The sequence below is a fragment of the Durio zibethinus genome, chromosome 11 (assembly GCF_047325235.1).
Source record: "Durio zibethinus cultivar Kanyao isolate XHJ-2024 chromosome 11, ASM4732523v1, whole genome shotgun sequence".
Classification (NCBI taxonomy): domain Eukaryota; kingdom Viridiplantae; phylum Streptophyta; class Magnoliopsida; order Malvales; family Malvaceae; genus Durio; species Durio zibethinus.
In genome coordinates, this window is record NC_143172.1 from 25,090,826 (window position 1) to 25,110,597 (window position 19,772).

The 19,772-nt window shown below is 33.4% G+C and overlaps 3 protein-coding genes across 10 annotated transcripts; all 3 read right to left on the reverse strand.

The window, feature by feature from the left end:
- Positions 1–1,519: 1,519 nt before the first annotated feature.
- On the reverse strand, positions 1,520–7,033 carry LOC111291094 (uncharacterized). Of its 4 annotated transcripts, XM_022882673.2 has the most exons (7): positions 6,893–7,033; positions 4,867–6,712; positions 4,696–4,777; positions 4,477–4,543; positions 2,952–3,137; positions 2,761–2,821; positions 1,520–1,984 (listed from the first exon to the last, which is right to left on the reverse strand). In XM_022882673.2, the coding sequence occupies exons 2-7, from the start codon at positions 6,692–6,694 to the stop codon at positions 1,830–1,832; spliced, it is 2,379 nt and encodes a 792-aa protein (XP_022738408.2). In that variant the 5' UTR covers positions 6,695–6,712; positions 6,893–7,033; the 3' UTR covers positions 1,520–1,829. The 4 variants fall into 4 exon arrangements, 2 of the variants coding, with proteins under 2 accessions (XP_022738408.2, XP_022738411.2); XR_016346559.1 differs by lacking the exons at positions 1,520–1,984; positions 2,761–2,821 and adding an exon at positions 3,486–3,684 and having other exon boundaries at positions 2,997–3,137; XR_016346560.1 differs by lacking the exons at positions 1,520–1,984; positions 2,761–2,821 and adding an exon at positions 3,548–3,684 and having other exon boundaries at positions 3,007–3,137.
- Positions 7,034–7,958: 925 nt separating this feature from the next.
- LOC111290899 (uncharacterized) lies at positions 7,959–11,864 on the reverse strand. Its single transcript, XM_089768446.1, is given in 4 exon segments — positions 7,959–8,423; positions 8,668–9,595; positions 9,597–10,173; positions 11,750–11,864. Coding segments are annotated over 3 exon segments (1,314 nt in total). The 5' UTR covers positions 9,953–10,173; positions 11,750–11,864; the 3' UTR covers positions 7,959–8,393.
- Positions 11,188–19,231, reverse strand: LOC111290458 (uncharacterized). 5 transcript variants are annotated; one of them, XM_022881770.2, is made up of 12 exons: positions 18,854–19,211; positions 18,080–18,229; positions 17,254–17,421; positions 16,784–16,936; positions 16,408–16,560; positions 15,997–16,161; positions 15,687–15,860; positions 15,020–15,203; positions 14,615–14,807; positions 13,939–14,089; positions 13,492–13,547; positions 11,188–11,985 (listed from the first exon to the last, which is right to left on the reverse strand). In XM_022881770.2, the coding sequence occupies exons 1-11, from the start codon at positions 19,035–19,037 to the stop codon at positions 13,495–13,497; spliced, it is 1,728 nt and encodes a 575-aa protein (XP_022737505.2). In that variant the 5' UTR covers positions 19,038–19,211; the 3' UTR covers positions 11,188–11,985; positions 13,492–13,494. The 5 variants fall into 5 exon arrangements, with proteins under 5 accessions (XP_022737505.2, XP_022737504.2, XP_022737507.2 ...); XM_022881769.2 differs by lacking the exon at positions 11,188–11,985 and having other exon boundaries at positions 12,885–13,547; positions 18,854–19,231; XM_022881772.2 differs by lacking the exons at positions 11,188–11,985; positions 16,408–16,560 and having other exon boundaries at positions 12,885–13,547; positions 18,854–19,212.
- Positions 19,232–19,772: the final 541 nt, after the last annotated feature.

Here is a 19,772-nt window from a genome sequence, read left to right on the forward strand (position 1 = left end):
ATATCAAAGCAGATTCAACTTGATTCATATAGATCCCAAGTGAAACATTACAAACGAAGAAACCTAGCTGGAATTTTTTTTCACTATCCATAAATAAACTACACAGTTGGTTGCATAATTACTTGATAAACAAGGAGATTATTAATTAGGCAATTAAATGAGTTGTCTACCGCCATGCAAACAACTTAATTATTGACAGATAATTATTATCATTATATATAAAAAATAAAAATAAAAAAGGTATAAATTTTTTTTCCTGTTTAGATTATTGACGAAAGTACAAATCGGAGTAAATCATCGTCTTCCAATGATTTTACAGTTATAGAATTGCACTTTCAAATCATTCAAGATCCAAACACATCTATGGCACTTGCCTTGGCAGCAGCAATAATAATAATAATAATAATAATAATAATAATAATAATAAAGGGGTGTCACCAACAACTATATCAAGCATAAATTGAATTGGTTAAGGACTTTAAGAAAAAGTATGGATTAAATTCGAATTTTAGTTCAATTGATTGATGCATCGCTCTTAAAAATTAATATTCAATACATTTAAAATTTAAATTTCAGCACTTATAATTTTTTATTTTATTTTCTAAGTTACAATTTAAAAAAAATAGTATGAATTAATAATCATAATTACCAACAGTAATTAATTGGTTTTAATGGGCTCTTTCTTAGTTGTATGTTGGGCCCAATAGTCTCACATTTATGTTATTGGAGGTGGGGCCCAAATTAGAGTGTTGGGTGAGGGGTCCATTGAGATTTTTTGAATATTAAAAAAAAAAAAACACAAAGGGGTGAGATCATAAATATTCCTCCCCCTAAAACTAGTCAAGGCACATGGAAGCTTAAATACTTGGTATCCACTTTTTTGCCTGATTGCAAACAACCAATGCGTTTTTGAGATGTTCCTCAAAACTGAAGGCTTTCTCTAAACATGGTGGTTGGGGTTCCCAAACAACTTGCGATTAAGGGATGATGATGGTGACTGACGAGGAACATCAAAGATAGATAAGAAGATTCCGAAAATGTATCCATCCCAGTAATTTCAGTCCCAGACATTATGTTTTTACTTTAAAATTTTGTATTATTTACACAATTCCTACGTTTTTGATTCGGATTATTTCTAGCACACATGCACACACCTGTATCAAAAGGCAATGAGACAGGTCAATTTTGGGCCATATTTGGGGGTTGAAACATTTACCATCATCTGTAACATACCAACTTCCATGTAAAGATGTAAATGATATGTATATGTACGGACTTTATTATATTAGTTATTTATTTGCTTAATTAATGAACCACGAAATGTTGTTTGTAATCATTTATTAAGTTTAATAAATAAATATTAATGAACAGAAATCAAGTCTATTTGCAAACTATTCATCACAAGTTTCGTTCGTTTACACTCCTATTCCTAGGCTCCAGCTCTTATACTCTTACCATCATATGAAGAGGAAAAAACACAAAGCATATTCTATGAACTGTCAACATGAAACAACATAAATTATTGCAATTGCTAGCACTTCGATTAATCCAAAATATTAAAAAAATTTATGGATAACAGAAGTTGACTTGGCAGTTTGCAACAAAAAGAAATGCCATCTCAAGGAGGAAGCCAACCAGTGTATACTATAGAAGGCCTATAAAGGTTCTATGATCAGCAGCAATCACAAAAAAATATATGAACCAATAGTTTCTGCTACATTCGAACAAACTCCAAATGCAGCTTAGCTAAAAGACACCCAATTGAACAATTTGTTTTGCAGCTTACCATGAAAAATCCATCAATATCGGCAAGGGAATTACTGGACTCGTCATGTCTTATCGTTTATAATTTGGCAGTAGAAATCCCAATGTGGATTTGACTCTGTGATAGCCGGTTGCCCAAATGGATTTTGCTCAACATACTGCTGAACATTCTCTGCTGCAGCTAAACCTTCAAGATATTTGTGAATATCTCCTCTGCATGCTGTTGCAGATCTCATTTAACAATTACAGTTGGAATAAAAATTGTACATAAGGACAAATAAACAAAGGAATTAGGTACACTACAGATGACCATCAAGGCAAACTCTAATAGCAGATTTGTAACAAGAGTTGGTCTTATATAATCAGGGTAATGATCCATAAAACTGCTAGCTTTTGTCTTTGTTTTTGTATTTTATCCAATTACCAAAACATAACTAAACTGTCACTAGGCATATGTTCAAATTACAGGCAGCCAAAATCACTTGCACCCAAAGACATTGTAAGAGTTTTTTTTTTCTTTTTTGAAGAACCAAGCTTGTAGAATTGGTTGATCAAAGTTAAACGAAAAATTAGGTACAGCAGAAAACATTGACAAAAATTGAAAGTAATTTCCATCAATGATGTTTCATAATACCTAGAAGATAAAACATGCGCACAACTGAGTTGCGATAAGGGCTAGAAAACTGCACAAGTATGAAGAGTGATATTGAGCAATTTCACTTTTCCATACTGTGAATGCAGCTTTATAACACAGGAACACATGCAAATACAAAGACGAAAAAGTATTTTGGCCCAACAAGTTTAAGGTTTCAATAGAGGTAAGGGTAGGATTTACAGAACCTATTTAACAAGATCTAATATTATTTTTTCCCTACCATGAAGAAGACCAAATAGGTAAGATTAACCATATGCCACCTATGAAGGCTTAGATAATATATGGCGGTCCATCTGTGGCTGTACCTTTAATTTCCTAAAAGATGCTAGTCCAAGTCTTACCTAATGAAAAATCCTTGGCATCCCTGTAGTTGTAAGGATATGGAAATACAGCAGTGTTTGCCTAAAAAAGAAAAGATTAAGGCAAGCATAAGTATTATAGCATCATAAGAATTTCAACAATTTAAATTGTTAAATGAAGTCACATGCCCCAAATGAGGAACCAAATAGACGAAAAATAGTTGAAAACTCACAGGATTCCGCAAAGCCTTATATGGGGAATCATCCAACAATAATGTGTTTGATTCATCATACTCTCCCTTCTCCCATGGAAGATTAGGCAAATGCTTCTCCCATAACTTTCTTAGTTCCTTCAAAACAAGAGGTTTATGTTTATCCTCAATAGTTTTGAATTTTGTTATTGTACATTGCTTTCGGCCCTGCATGAAACCCACATCATGAGATAAGGAAGTCATACACAGCAATAAACCCATTGATGCATCTACAAAAGATGATAAAGATTAAGACATTATTAATATCATGCAGGATAGGCAATAAGGTAAACCATTTGTCAGGCAGAATCTTTAAAGGCAAAGCAGCTGAAAACTACTTCACCATATGTCTGTGTATAACAGCAGACGTTAACATTTGAAATAGATATCAACTTGTTAGCAGACTTCAGGTCCACCCTAATGCCAACCCTTTAAGCTTGTACTAGGAAGATGGATGGGTGTAAATTTTAGTTGTTCTGTTGTCAACCCTAGATACTAAGAAGCTAGATAACTTACTATTGCAGCAGGAAACAACTATGATAGCACATAAATATGAAACTCTAAAGAGCCGAATCTACCAGTTTGCCACTAATTTGCCTATAAAATGAATCTCTAATAGTTCGCATTTGCAGTAACAGAGCAGCCTTCTTTCGAAAACCTCAAGGAAGGTACTGTAAAAGGATCATCCCAAGGTAGGATGCTAGGAACGATGATACTGAAAAAGCGAAGGAATTCCAATGAGAAAATCACCAGTATTACGCACCCCAAAAGCAAATGTTGATAGAATAAGTAAGAAACCTTAGTCAAGGTTGGTCATGACATAGCAAGTCTTCATAAATATTACAAAAAATGTCATGCCACTTTACCCCACAAGAGTGTCCATGTCTGGCTTCAGTTCTCCTTCAGTCAAATCTAAACTTGATTAAAAGTAGGTTTGTTTTAGAACCAGCCAACATAAACAGAATTTATTAATTTAAAAAAAAATAAAGAAAAAAGGAACCAAGCTAGATTCTTTAGGATCAGTTTGAACTAGACTATTTAGGGCGTTCATACTTGTGATCCAATTGACCAGTTTGGATTGGTTAGAGCTGTTGGGTATTAGTTTATGTGTTAAGTACTATATTATTATACGTCATAACATATGGATGTAAGTGAATTATCATGTATACTATATTATTTAGGTAGATATGTAAGTGAATAGAATTGTATTTAGAATAAAACGTATCATGTATATTGTACAGTTCAGTTTTAGAATGTTATTTATATCTTAAAAAACCACAAACTAATTGTTCCCAGTTACAAAATATCAACAGAATTGAAAGTACCAAACAGATGAAACCCCCTTACTTAATTAACTAATCATGCAAGGGTAGGCCATTGATCAAAGGCCAAATATATGATGAAAATGACAAGAAGAAAATGAAATACACTAATTCCCTAAACAAAATTTCAGTCAATTATCACATTTATCAGCAATAGTTAAATACCTACTGCCAATGCTACTTACCCAACAGAAAAGCAGATTATGTCTCCATTTTCTCATAAGAAAACTAACCAACTTGTTCACATTCTTGCTGCAACAAAAATTAACAGCAAGATGGTCAAGGCATAATGCTATTCATTAAGGAATATTACATTCTCAGGTGCACTTATGTATTGCAGCGACTCTTAAAGAAAGAATAGTTAACTATGGGTCAAAAAATTCCCAAGCAGAGGAGGAGCATACTAAATTCTTGATGACCAGATTCCAACGTTAAACGTCCTAAAGCAAAAGTTGAGAAAATCACCACAAAATGGTCTCTTGAAAACTGAAAAAAAAGTGGGCCACAGTCAAATTAGAATTAATAGAAGGCACACAGAGATTTCAAAAACATCTACTTGAAATATCATATTTTACCTCCTTTCCCTGCTACTTTAATATCTGGCTGGAATTCACCTGGGTTTTGAACAACATCTACAAGAATTCCATTCAAATCAAGCACAAGAAGCTTTTTCTTAGGACGGCTAATGCATATTCTTTCAAGTGAAGAGTACAATGTTCGTGACAAATTGTTCTCTTTAACATTAGCCGTTAGTGCAACATCATCTTTTGCAGGAGACAATTTCGACAGAGAAGGAATAGTTTGTTCCATCTTGGTTTCTATCTGGACATCCTTTTGGTCTGGATACTTGGACAAAGACTCCTTCAACGTCTTTCTTTTCTTTCTTTTTCTTCCTTTGAGTGCAGATTCACTGCCTGTGCTATTGCCAAACGCTTCTTCCAAAGCCTGTGCTGGCATAGCATGCCTGACCAGTACTCCATCTGACCCATTTGCTGAAAAGGCAGTTGTCTGTTCCTTTTCTAAATGGTCAATTGAAGTCTGTATCATACCATTCTTCGGCAATTGTTCCAAACTATCTCCCAAGAGATTAGAAAACTTTTTCCTTTTCCGGTGATAGGTTTTTACCGTCTCCCCTATCTGTAAGGTTTTGATATCTTTTATTTCCGGCAAAACAAGATTCCCATCAACATGGAGATCTTGTGCTTTCACCATACTAGTACTTGCAGTTCGTGGAGAATCACTACGCCTTTTCTTCATATTTTTTGACATAAGATCCTCCTTTCTGAAATCCTTTCCATTAGTTGTTTGAAGTTCAGGACACATATTGTTATTTTCAGCTTCATTATTATCCCTGTTATTCCTCTTTGCAATGATATCATTATCCTCCAAAGCACTAAGCCTTCTCTTCTTTCGTTTTTCCCTCTTCCTCTTTCTTTTCCTTTCAGATTGAACCCTCTGTTCATTCAATTGAATCCCCTTCAACCCAGACTCCAAACTAACATTCTCTAGAGTCTGTACATCAGAATTTGGCCCTTCCTTCAATCCTGACTCTAAACTAACATTCACTTTGGACTCCACATGAGAACCACTTTGCTTTTCATCTGTCAAAGAAATTTCTTTCCCATCTCTCAACTCTAAGCCAGACTTCCCATTAAATTTCTCAAACTGCCCGGCTTTAGCCTTTTTCCGCTCCTTTTTCTTTCTTTTCCGTTCCGAATCAGTTGGCTGTTCATTCAATTGACTTGACTCTAAACTAATTTTCTCCAAAGTCTCCCAATCTCTTTCCAAGAGAGTATCATTCATTAATGAATTTGACCCTTCCTTCAAACCTGGCTCTAGACTAACATTCAACTCAGACTCTGCACGAGAATCACTTTGGTTTTCACCCATAAAAGAACTTTCTTCAATATATCTCAACTCTACAACAGACTGGAGACCCTTTTTACGCTCCTTCTTCCTTTTTCTTTTCCTTTCTGAATGAGCCGGTTGCTCATTCAATCGACTCCCCTTCAATCCAGACTCCGAACCAACACTCATATCCTTCATTAATGGATTCGCCTCTTCCATCAACCCTGATGACTCCACAAAAGAATCGCTTTGCTTTTCATCAATCAAAGAATTTTCTTTTCTCTTTCTCTTCCTACGAGAACGATTCGATTGCTCTGTTTCTAAGTGGGAATCCTTCCTTAACGAATCTTCCTCTTCATGCAATAGCGAATCTAAACTAGCATTAGGCTTCGAATTTGTTCCAAAAGAAGTTTCTTTCTCTTTCGATTCAGCATTTGCATTTTCAATAGCTTGATGCTGCTTCCTCTGCTTCTTCATTTTCTTCTTTTCTGAACCACTCAACTTAACTTTCGAAAGCGAAGACTCTGAAACACTTTCAACTCCCATTTTTTTCATAGAATTTGAAGGTCGATCCTATTTTTATTTATCGGTAATTAGAAACCAAAAAAAAAAAAAGGAAGACAAACAGAAAATTAAAGCTGTATCTCAAAAATTTGAAATGAAGAAGCAAAAAATTTTCACCAATCAGCCAAAAAATCTTAGTAAAGTTGAATAAGGTTTTCAAAGAGGAGGGGGAAAATTTTAAAAGAGTACCTCAAATTTTTAGCAGCGCCGCCCACTAGTTGCCGTGGAGGTAGGGTTGTTCTGTTTTTGAGTTGTTTCTCTCTCACCCTAAATAGTAAAAGAAAATTTGATATATTTTTTTGGGTTTTACAATAAAAAAACACACCGGTTATGGAAATATGATAATTTTAGACAATATATGAACCAACCCACCCATAAAAATAACATGAAAAAAATATATAAAATGAAATAATTTAAAATTAGTAAAAATTAAATATGAATTTAATAAAATAAAAACTATTTTTATTTGAAATGTTAACATGAAACACAATAATTTTTATATTTTATATTTATTTAACATAAAAATAAATATTATATAAATACACAATCCTCATATATGCTGATAAGGGTAACTCAAAGCTTTTCTTAAATCTAACTGTTTAGTTTTAAAAAAAAAGTCATTTTCTTAAAAAATAAAAAATAGGAGTGAAAAAGTATTGAGTAATTAAAAATAAAAATAAATTTTAAAAAAATAAAAATAAGTTAAAATATGAAAAAAATATGTTTTTAATTATAAAAATAAGGGATGTACATTATTTTTTTGTGTTTTGTAAGTTTATATATTTGAATCCTTTTTAATATCATTAATTAATAAATATATATTATATTTGTAATTAGATATCATTAATAGTAATATCATTAAATATTTTTTTTATATTTTTTATATTTTTTAAAAATAAAATTTATTTTTATTTATCAAATGCATTTTTTAAAAACAAAAAATAAAAAATAAAAGCTATTTTTTAAAAAATAAAAATATAAACATAAAAATATTTTTATTACACATTTAAAATTTTACTCTCAAATATCTATTACACATTGTTTTCTCAAGTTGATATTTAAAATTTTACTCTCAAACACTTTTTACACGAAAGATAAAACTCTGATTAACAAAAAAAAAAAAAAAAAGAAAAAAAATTCTTTAACAAGAATTATCCTTGCGGATAAATTGAACAACATAATTTCCTAGATCATAAAATAATAAACAGGTTTCCAAATAAAGCTTCAGTTTCTCACAATGATCACATACGGCGTAGCTAAAGACAAATACTGGATATCTACAAGTGGGGAATAACAATATACAAACAAAATACTACATAAACTTTATTATTTTTTTTTTTTGTACATAGAATTATTCATCATATTCATTCTTGTGAACATTGCATAGACATTTCTGGATCTTCCATAGAACATTGCTGAGACTGATAAACAATCTCTTGCCTTGATCACCTGTTCATAACCTTAGCGTTTCCTTTGATCCTACCTTTACAAACTATACAAACCAACTTTCTATCATCACCAAGTCAATATTTCTGATCCTTTCTCAAAGCACTGCAACAAATAGAATTACTTTTCAAAGCTTCAATGGCTCTGGAATATGGTCCTCAACCCCAAGCATGGGAAAGAAACTCGCCTGTTTAATCAAAACCTTTGACCAGTGAAAATGCCTGGGATCAAAATTGAAGCCACCTTACAGTTTGACATATTTATCAACATATCCCTGCAAAACATGATGGGAAAATAATTTTACCAAATTGAAAATTCTAAACATCATCGTTGCATCATGAAAAATGCAAGGATGTGCATAGATCAACATTTCAGCTATTAGTTTAAAAGCTCTATGGAACTTTATGAAAGAAAGGTCAGAACTATTGCAGAAATATAGCATGTAAAATGACCCCTTGCAAAGTTAATTTCTGCAAGAAGGCAAAAAAAAAAAAAAAAAGCACGAAATGAGAATTTACCATCACAACTTTCGTCAATTTCCGCTGAGATGACTCAATGTATTGATCAATCTTTGCACGAGATTTGGGTATCTGGTGGCTCTTCGTAGCTCCTGATACTTTATCAACAGTCTTATTGACAATTGTCTTAAAAGCCTCCTTGCTTATATTACCCTGCTGCTATGATGGCTTTAAAACCTCCTTTACAAAATCTGCAAGGGCAAACTTGAAAACCTTCATTGATCTGGAATCTTTGCTCTTCTTACTCTTCCCTGGAGACTTTATCTGATCAATCTCAATCTCACCAGTAGCCATGTTGACTTCAACTGGATTACTTGGGCTGACATTCTCAACAGCACCAACTTCAGCATCAGCAGTCTCACCAAATTCCTTATTATCTGCAGATGCCGCAGAATCAATGGCTCCAGCATCTTTCCTTTTGTTGTTTTCCTCCATATCCAATGGTTTGTTGGAACCACTAAGCCCCAATAAGATGTCAGAGTCACCTGTCACTTCCAACTTTTGCAAATAATCAAATTTGCTGGATAACCTTGTAGATGGCTCAATGCTATCAACGAGTGGATCATACTGGTCACCACCTGATCTAGGAAAATTCTGACCAACAGCCCTGGCAGAATTGGGTGAGGAAGTTCCTTGTTGCGATCCAATACCTTTCCCATCAACAGGAGCATGAGTCAAACTGAAAGGTGTGTTATTATAGGTTGTATCTTTTTCTTGCATAACATCAGAACGGCATTTGGAATTTATTGGCTGGTCAAGAGTAGATGCATATGGATTAGGAAATGTTGAACTAGTTGATCCTCCAATATCAACATGATGGGATGTTGCGTCCCTAATATCTGGTGGATCTTTTAGTGAAGAATTCATCTTCCCAGCAAGATTACAGATACAGTCAACCATAGGGTGGTGCGAATATACGAAGATGAGTTAGAAGTCCACCTGGTGACAAACTCTCACCAGGAAATGGTTGCATTTTGTTTCCCAGCAACCGTTGTGAAAAGGGCATAGTATGAGGATGAGTGTTTCCCTGAGCAAAGGAATTTGAAGCAATCACATTCTGCATTGGAGGATGTTTTAAACCATCATATCCCGGCATGCCAATAGAAAGGTTATGCACAGGTAAAGAAGCACGCAAGAAAGGACGATTTGCTTTCTGAATTGGAAGATAAGCTCGCTGTCGAAGCCTATCAGACCGAGAATGTGGAGGCAATTCAGTTGGATAAGGTCCTGGGATAATCTGGGAACCAAAATCATTCCTCAGAGGCAAGTGACTCTGCCGAGCCATATATCAACTCAAAATTGCTTCCTTTATTCGCAAAATATAATCTTTTTCTAACTTGCGTAATTTAAATGCATTCAATACTGTCAAACAAACTGCAAATGCTGAAAAACGCTTCAAATTGCACGTTTTCAAATTGAAAATCAATGTTGAATTCAATTCAAATAGATAAGAAAAATCCAAAAAGCCAAGTTCAAACCTTTTTATTTCCCATTATTTTCCATCAACTTTCTCAGCAACCAAACAACAAAAAGCAAAAATATCAATAAGTAAGCAGATAAAACAATTATATAACTAAAATACAAAAAAAAAAAAAAAAACAGCATCGAAGAAACTAAGTTGAAAACGATTAATGAATGAAAAAATAAAAAAAAGCCAAAATTAATCACAGCAACGGTAGCCTACCAGTTGAAAGTGGGAGAGAAAATGTAGAGGGAAGGAAAATATATATATATATATATATATATATAGGAATTTGGAGCATTTTTGTCAAGAAAAGAGAGGGTTTTTTTATGTTTATAAACCCTAATAAAATTTTTTCGTTTTATGGTTCTGCTCTATGAGTTCTGCTTTTTGAGTTTTGAGTGTTTTCTCACTTTTTTTTTTTTTTTTTGGATTTGGTTTATTTTCACTCAACTTGAAAGCAAAGAAAAAGCTTTTAATTTTATTTTTAATAATTAAAATAAATAAATAAATAAAACATTAAAAATTTTGAAAATTTTATTATAATGTTAAAAATAGTTATGCCTTTTTAATTAATTTAAAAATTTATATGCATAATGCATTTATAAAGAGCATAAAATTTTATATGCATGAATAATGATCTCTAAAAATTTGATCAAATTATAGCTTTTAATTTCATCTCTTAATATAAAACTTGATCACTTTTTCAATTTGATTCATTATGCTTTTTTTTTTTAATGATTTTATTGTCTTGGTCCATGCATACGATTGGCATAGGTGATGTTTTATTATTTGAACATTCACCACATTAATTGACAAAATAAATAAATGAAAAATTAATTTTAATGAAAAAATATTTTGAAACAACAACGAAGAGATTATTAATAAGTAATTTATAAAATTAATAAATAAAAAATATTTAATTTCATGAAAACAATTCTAAAATCATACATAAATTAAAATAAAAAAATAATATTTAGATATATCAATTCATATATTCATATTATAAAAAAAGAAAAAGAAAAAAAAGTTCACATTAATTTAACCTGTCTTGTTTGCATCATGAGTATTGGAAGTTAGAGGCCTCCTAGGTTCTTTTTCTTTCTGCCAGAGATTCTTACTGGTTTTAGAGTTCATTTCTTGACAATTTTTTATTAAAAAAATGCAAATGTTGGAAGCTACCTGTAAAGCTGTCACATAGAAACATTGATGAAGAACTTTGTCATGAATGATTTGTTTGAAGGCCAGAAATTATCATCTGCCTTGTATATCAAAATAATCATATACAAATGTTGTCAATTTTGCAACCAATGCTGAAGCTCCTAGATGAATCTTTGATTTGGAATGGTTGGAAATAATATGTTGGGATTTTGTGAGAGTGCTTATTTTTCCTTGTCAGAGTTTTTAAATCATTATATCTTGTTGGGACGTTGACCACTTTTTAGTGCTAAAATTCAGCAGCTTGGTTTAAGGAATTGACAATTTACATCAATTTTCCTTTCTTCAGCTGCAATTTAGGGGGCTAGCCGTAGTTCAGTTGCTGCCCTGATGATCAAGTGAAACCTTTGCATGTATATCGAATTATAGGAGATAACATGCTGGTTGGTGAGGGCTACTTACCCAATGGGCTGTCCTAGGTTCTCTTATTGCAGATGTTTTGCAAAAATCATGCATACATGTCCTTCAAGTTTTGACATTTTTGAATGCTGCTTCTTATTTTCACCCCTCCCCCAAGTTGCAATATTCCTTTTGCCTTTCTTGTGGCCACACTAATTGCTTCGATAAATTTCTGTGAACAGGATCGACCTACAACAAAGGTTCATGCAGCAGCTGGCGGTGGATCTTCCCTGGATTACCTGTTTGGCGGCAGCGGGAAGTGAGACATCATTAATATTGTTCTAAAGCCTCTAAAATTTTGGGACAAACAATATACCACTATAGTTACATGTTAAAGACATTTTGCAGCTGTAATGCAATGTAAATACTTGTTGATGTTAGCATGGTGGGTTCTTTCCGACATTTAGACTTTGTTAATAAGTCAACTATCTTCCTCAACTGTTTTCTGTCAGTTGGCCAGACCCATCCAATCCCTCCACTGAATGTCATATATGGTGTTCCAGGCCCCTTTTTTTGTTTGTTGGACCAAGGATGGATCTAGCAAACCATTGTGGGAACTCGATTTGTGCTGACTAAATTGAAAACTTCTTGACAATTTTAAATATCATATGATAAAAAAAAAAAAAAACATACATAATTTAAAATTTTAACAAAATCTTACATGAATTCGATGTTTAACACCTGAATATGAATTATCATGTGATAATTTTTATATTTTATATAAAATAAATAAACACAGATAACATTAATTGCCAAATCTATCTCCAACTTACTATTTCTTCAATCTTCTGGTTTTGAGAATAAATAAAAGTTATTAAAAAAACATTTTTTTAACCTCAAATTTTAAGACATTGAAGAAATCAACCAAAGAATATATTTCACCTAGAAAAGATATACAATAATGGTGACAAGCAAAGACTTTCTACCATTTCTCTTAGCCATCCTCTTTAGTCATCCATGCCATGCATTATTATACCATAAAAGAACTAGCTATTAATTAGGAAATGATGAAAAAACATCAATATCCAGTTCCATCAACCATCCTCAACTTCAGCAAGTTCAGTTCTATTTACCACCAACAGGTAAGTGGAAGCCAAATGCCCTGAAAAAACGCTTATTTCTATACGCTCAACATTGTTACACAATAATCAAAGGGAAGACCATTGGATTACCACAAAATGAGATCAGATACTTTCGACATCGTGTGAGAGGAAAAAGATAAAGAGTTAAAACATTTATGCACAGATCTTATGTAAAGCTAAGTAGAAAGACTAATCTCTTAAAATGCCGAAAGGTTACATACGTCAAAAAAAAAATTGGCCCCAAAGTACTTAGTTCTCCTATAGAATCAACATTGTCCACATGGTATGTTGGAAAAAGAGCAAGGTTTCTTCACAACTAATGGAAACCAGAGGAGTCATGCATTCTCATCACAACATTACTTTTCCTCGTTGCTAGAAACAGTTCAATCTGACGCAGATAATAATCACGACATCACCAGTTCTAAACAAAAGCTAAAGTCAATCATGGATTCCAAGGTAAGAGCTCGGATAAATGGGTATTAGTTGTTAGAAAGCAAAAAGAAGAGTGACACTGGGTGGCTGATCACCAGTTAGTAAGTAAGCAGATTCAGTATGCATCAGTAACATGCATCTATAACCACCTTGAAGCAATAAATGTATACATGGCTTGTGCATCTCATTACGTTGAGTTAGTCATCACTAATGAAGTTAAAGATTGTTCACCAGTCATAGCAATTTTTCGGGATTGTTGTGCTCCAAGGTGTTTGGTCTCCTCTCACCTGCCAGAATATTAGAAGAATTTGTGTTCATCAGAAGATGACTACCTTAAAATATGTAACAACAATATCAAATGAGTTGCAATATAACTATAATTACATAATTTTAAATAGCTCTCTTAAGAGAAAAAAACATCTGCTTTGCTTCAGTAAGCTCTTACTAGAATAATATGGGCAAGTCAATGGAGAAGTCACTCAATACCGTCAACTAGCACCCTTAAATGATCCAATCTTAAAAGCTATGAATTAAAATACAAGTTAAAAGCCAGCTGCTCTGAACTGAAAAGAATGATGGATGCAATGAAAAGAAAAAAGAAAGTGATTTTTGCATTTTGCATGTCCAGAAGCCATTACAATTAGCTGTAAATTAAAATTTTCTTCCATTCATTCATACCTTGCTTTAAAGATAAGGTGACAGAGTAACCAGCTCTCATGGCTCCAACCCCTTTCAGAACTTCAGTTCCAGAGTTTGGTGCATCACCTGCCTTATCATCATTTAAGTTGAGATGAGCTACCAATGGAGAAAATTCTTGCTTTGCAGGATCCTGCCAAAACCCAAACAACACAAACTTGTCATATCATACTTAACATTTGCAATCAACAACTCATTTTGATGTTTGCTGGGAGACCAACAGACTGACAAATGAATCACGTAATGAATGGCTATAATAGGTACAACTGTGTAACATTTTGAAGCCCTTACAGAAACTAAAGATGGAGAATTTAACATTCACCAATTATTCCACAACAGAACAAGCATATAGTACAATCACTATTGACAGGCCTAACTGCTTAAGCAATATCAGTCATGAGTATATTAAAGAAAGAACAGACAATGGAAACAAAAGGAGAAAAAGCAATAAGCACAAGCATGGACTGCTGATTCAATAGTTCCAGAATTCCAGTAGCCAAACTGGGTTGACAAGTAGCAATTTGATGGCTGTAAATTGCAAACTTGTCATCCAAATTTTGATAAAAAGAAATTTAAGGACTTTGCCACAAGCTGTTGGCTGGTTAAAGGAAAGCCAAATTACAATTCTTGTGCAAGTTGAGAGGAAAAAGGTCTCAACCTTATGGGTTGATAGATCTGAATGTGCCGGATTCCTCAAACTTGGAGCAGGAGCTTCTGTATCACACAATGAATAATCCATCTCATGAATATCAGCTTGTTTATGATCTCCACAATCCAGCCTCATGCTTCTTGATTTACTATTGCAATCATCATTTAATACAGTACCCCTAGCTTCCACAGAAGTCCTTTTTCTGAAATGAGTACACAATATTAAGACAAACCAAAAGTATCTGCAAAGTGATTTATACAGCGAGTGATGATGGTAGACAAACCAAAATTATCTAAAATATTTTGCTACCATGACCAACGCTGGTTAAAGGAGAAAACCAAAGTTATCTAAAAAAATGTTGCTACCATGACCAACGCTGGTTAAAGGAGAAAGGATGCAGCAAGAATTTTCTACCTGCTGAGATTATGATTGAGTACATGGCCAGAGCTAGGCTTGTTTGCAAACAGTATTCCTCTAAGAGGCTTCCCATCTATAACAGTCTCAATGGTATATCCATGTGTGAAGCTCTCAGTAACCTTAGCTTGAAATGTCTTCTTTCCTTGAAGCAGGACCTGGTTTAATGGAAAATTCTCTCTTCCTGCAGAATTTGAGAGTACTATAAGTGCACAGATAATAGCACTTTTCAAAAGTTAAATCATTCTAATAAGAAAACATTCTTTTGGCTGTTTACTGACTTAAAAACTAATAAATTGTTCACTGAAACTATAGTTCAGGTTAGGTCTCCAAGAACATTTCACCACCTTGAATAGTACAGCACAAAACATAAGTAACAAATAATCCCAAAGCCCATTTTTAGTTTCTATTATTACAGAAGAAAATCAAGCAAGATGCAGTAAACAATCACGCAAAAGCACATTCATAATTCACAACATTAATTTTTTTGTGTCTGTGTGTTTGGAGGAAAGGGGGGTGAGGTGAAGGCTTACTGACATATAGATAAGATTAAGAACTTGAAAAAGACCAAGGTTAAGAAAACCTTAAAGAACATAAGTTAAAGAAGTGTGACATAGCAGTTATAAAATAAAAGAATCAATCAGAAACTGTGTAAAAGAGTTCTTACCTGGGTGGCCATAGCTTGATAAAGGAATGGGTTGGTGCACATCATTGCTGACTTCAATTGTAGCGAGGGCTTTATCATGTACAATATTACTAAGATTTTGTTCTTGACACTTCAGCTTCAACTGTTTTCTCAGGGATAACTTCTCTAGCTTCCTTTCATCACGTACAACAAGCCCTGGGATCATATCACTATTAGAAACTCAGAAGGTTGACTAAAAGATCTATGGAGTTCCAGGGACCGAATCACATATAGAAAGCAGCCGAGCAGGTAATGTTTTTAAATCAAGGTAAATGGAATATTTAGATTAAACCTGTGTATATGTAATACATGTCATCCAGTGCCTCAAGAGTCTTATTGCAACCACCAATAAATACAAGAACACCACTCTTCAGGGGATCTAAACAATCCCCGGCAACAGAAAATCTAGCAGAAGGGCCATCACCCATAGTTATCACCCTGGTCCACATGCCAGTATCTGCACCAATGGTGGGAAACATAATACATGAACAAGTAACCACACTTGTAAGTAACATTATTTCATCAGCTAGCAACCCTTTCAGGCCACAAGGAAAGAAATAAAAACAAGTGAAGAAATAAAATAATGCCCTTTCTCACTGCTTTGAACCTCGGATTTCTAAAACAGAGGCTACTCTATGATGATATCAAGAAATAGAAATTCGATTGAAGATAACAACATGATCAACAATTACATAACACATACCAACATCAAGCATGTAGAGATCGTCATAAAGATTTTGAGCATCTGTAAATCCCCCAAAAACAAATAAGTTCTTGCCGAAAGCAACAGTGGAGTGGCCAGCACGAGGTGGTAACATCTGGCCTGAGGTATTCAACTCTTTCCATGCAAGAGTATCTAGTACAAATAAAAAAATTCCAAGAACAATATTAAAAGCAGCACATAAAACTTAGATTCATATATTTTCAAGCTATAAAAGTTTCTTACATATAAATTGTATAATAAGTCAGATATCCCATGTAAACTAACAACCAAAGACATTGCATACATAGAAGAACACATAAATGTATGGACTCATTTCAAGATAAAAAAAAAAAGAAAGAACAAAGAAAAACCAAACCTGCATCAAGGATATGGACATCAGACAAATAGTAATCATGTCCATCTTCACCACCAATCACAATAATTTTATTCTTCCAAGATGAGCAAGTATGGCTATCACGCGCAGATGGTGGGTTTCCTGATGTTGCAGCGTGTTTCCAGACAAAGGTCTCTACAAGCAAAAGGTTATGGAAAAAAATAAAAACACGTATAAAACCCAGAAAAATACCAAAAAAAAAAAAAGAGAGAAACATGTCTTTCAGCCTAAGCTCTTCAAGACGTTTTCAAAGCAAAAGAGATATCAAACACAACTCAATTCCGCTTCTTAGATGTACACCAGTTCTAAAAAATGCATACATTTTTCTAGAGATTTTCCTCTCCTTTTTTACCCCCTCTATGGTGAAATATAGATATAGAGATCAAATTAATCAAATCAAACTTAGCCAAAGCAATAAGAAGTTAAGAACAAGCAATTGTCAAAAAGTTTACCCGTATTTAAAATATACAGATCGTTGTAATATATTTCATCATTGTTATCAGAGGATTTTCCACAGCCACCAAATATGAAGAGTCGTTTACCAACAAGAGCAGCACTATGACCCTCACGTTCCTCTGGCCCTTCACCTCTTACACTTGGACAAAACCATGTGCATGTGGCTGCAACATGAATGTATAATGTGTTTATTTATTCTATAATACTAATTAAAGGAGAACTCTGATGGCTGTCAGAGATGACTTTTGGCAAAATAAACCACAAACCACTCAATTTCATTTCCATGCAAAGACTGTAAGGCAAAGGATAATAGTAATTTAATACTTAGAGTAACAAAAAAAGAAAAAGAAAGTTCAACTTCCAGCAATCGCTTCACCAGCCATTTAATAATAGCCCTTAACTGTCTCCCTGCTTCTCCCCCACTCTCCAAAAAGTATAAATCTTCATTTTTAATTACATAATAAAATAATAATTATTTCATAAAATTGATTCTTTATTCACCCATGTAGGTGGGTGGCATTATGTTCAGAGCGAATGATTGAGAGTACAATTCCTCGGAGTTATCAGTGTCTCAAATAACACGAACACCATCACACCAAATTTCATGACAATCTCCAACGAACATTAATTCCTATAACAAACTTAAAAAGGAAAAATATGCTGATTTCTGCCACTGATATTAAACTAGAATTACCTAACCAATCCACTTCAGCAAAATTATATTCGTCATAGAAGTGAAAAAAAAAAAAAATCAATGCAAATGCAGATAGCGGGTCATAAGAGGTAAGAATCAAAAAGAATAAAAGGAAGGGAATAACTCACCAGTGTCTAATATATGTAGATCTTTTAGAGGGTTCATCCCATCAGTACCACCAAAGACGAATAGATTGTCACCAACAGTAGTACAACTATGGCTGTCTCTTGGAGTTGGTGGTGTACCTTTCATCGCCGGTTGGCTCCATGTCTGCTTAGCTGCAAATTGGCGATATGGGAAATATAAGAGAGCGACTAAAGAACCTTCAAATGAACTCCTAAGATCATAAATGCTATTAAAACAACCCGAGTACGAAAAGATAGATACAAGCAATTAACTAGTATGAAAAATCAAGAAATGACATGTTATACGGGCCAAATGGTTCCAAAAACATGAAAACAACTATAAGCTCATAAAAATTTTCTAAAACCAAACAAAAATGGAAGCAAGAAAAAGTTTACGCTGATCCAGAATTATCCACAAATATGCATAGCCAAAAAACTACCTAAAAACCTTTTGAGAAGTAGATGCATAGAATCATTAATACTAACTATAAATGCTAAACCAAGCACATATCAGAGCATTAATGCTTACACCAAACCTCAAAAAAGGAAGAATTTGTCAATAAACCAAATAAAAAAACCCTAAAAAACAAGTTTCAATAACATATCCACCAAAAGAATCAATTAGCAAAACATATACAACACATTCAAAATCCAAATTATATCTCAAATACCAAACAAAAGTCACAACGTAACACCTCAAAATTTCACGTAAAGATGAAACAAGCGAAAAAAAATTTTAAAAAAAGGAAAGAAACCCAGATTTTAAAAAAGACCCACCAGTGTCAAAGACATGAACTTGATTGGTTTGGCAGTTATCTTTGCCATAACCACCAAAAACATAGAGAAATCTGCCTCCTTTAATGGAGTTACATGTATGTCCCCATCTTCTGCCTGGCCCTGGACATGCTTCTCCCACACCTCCAACTTCTTGTTGGTAAAATTGAACCTTTTCCCACCTCATTTTTCTGGGAAAAATGAGAAATTTTCAGTGGGAGAGTGAAGGAAAGTTACAATCTTTGAAGAGAAAGAGACGGAGAGAATTGAGACTTTGAGTGGATTGGAAGTTCATGCAAAGAAATAAAATGAAATTTAAAAAATTACTGAAAACATTTTTTAGAAAATTTGTTGGTTTAATGAGATACTTGAATTTTAAGAACCGCAGAGAGAGGAATCCGATGGGCATTACATGGAAACTCGAAACAGGTTTGGGACACGTGTCACTCGATGTAGGACCAATGCTTGGTGGGCCCAGGAAAGTGGCTCAGGTGGGTTTTGTAGACACGTGGCTAAAACAAAGAGGCGTTGATTTGGACATCTTTAGAATGGCCCATCATCAGCACTTCGGGTTTTTTGGGGCCCAGATTTATTTTGGCCATTGTTATATATATCAAGCATTATCCTAATTTAATGAAAACAAAATTATTTCATAAATAAAATGAATTATGAACAAAAGTTTTATGGTTTGAAACTTATTTCCTACTATAAACTACAATAAGGTTTCATGAACATGGTTAATTTTTATTAAAAAATATAAATTTTATAAATTATTCTGATATATCTCAAATTTTATTAAATTTATTTTTTAAACGATTAAAAAAAAACCAATTTCACATGTCAATTTATTACATTCATGACTTTATTATAATTTTTATTCTCTAAATATTATCATAAAAATTAAATCATGATTAATAAAAAA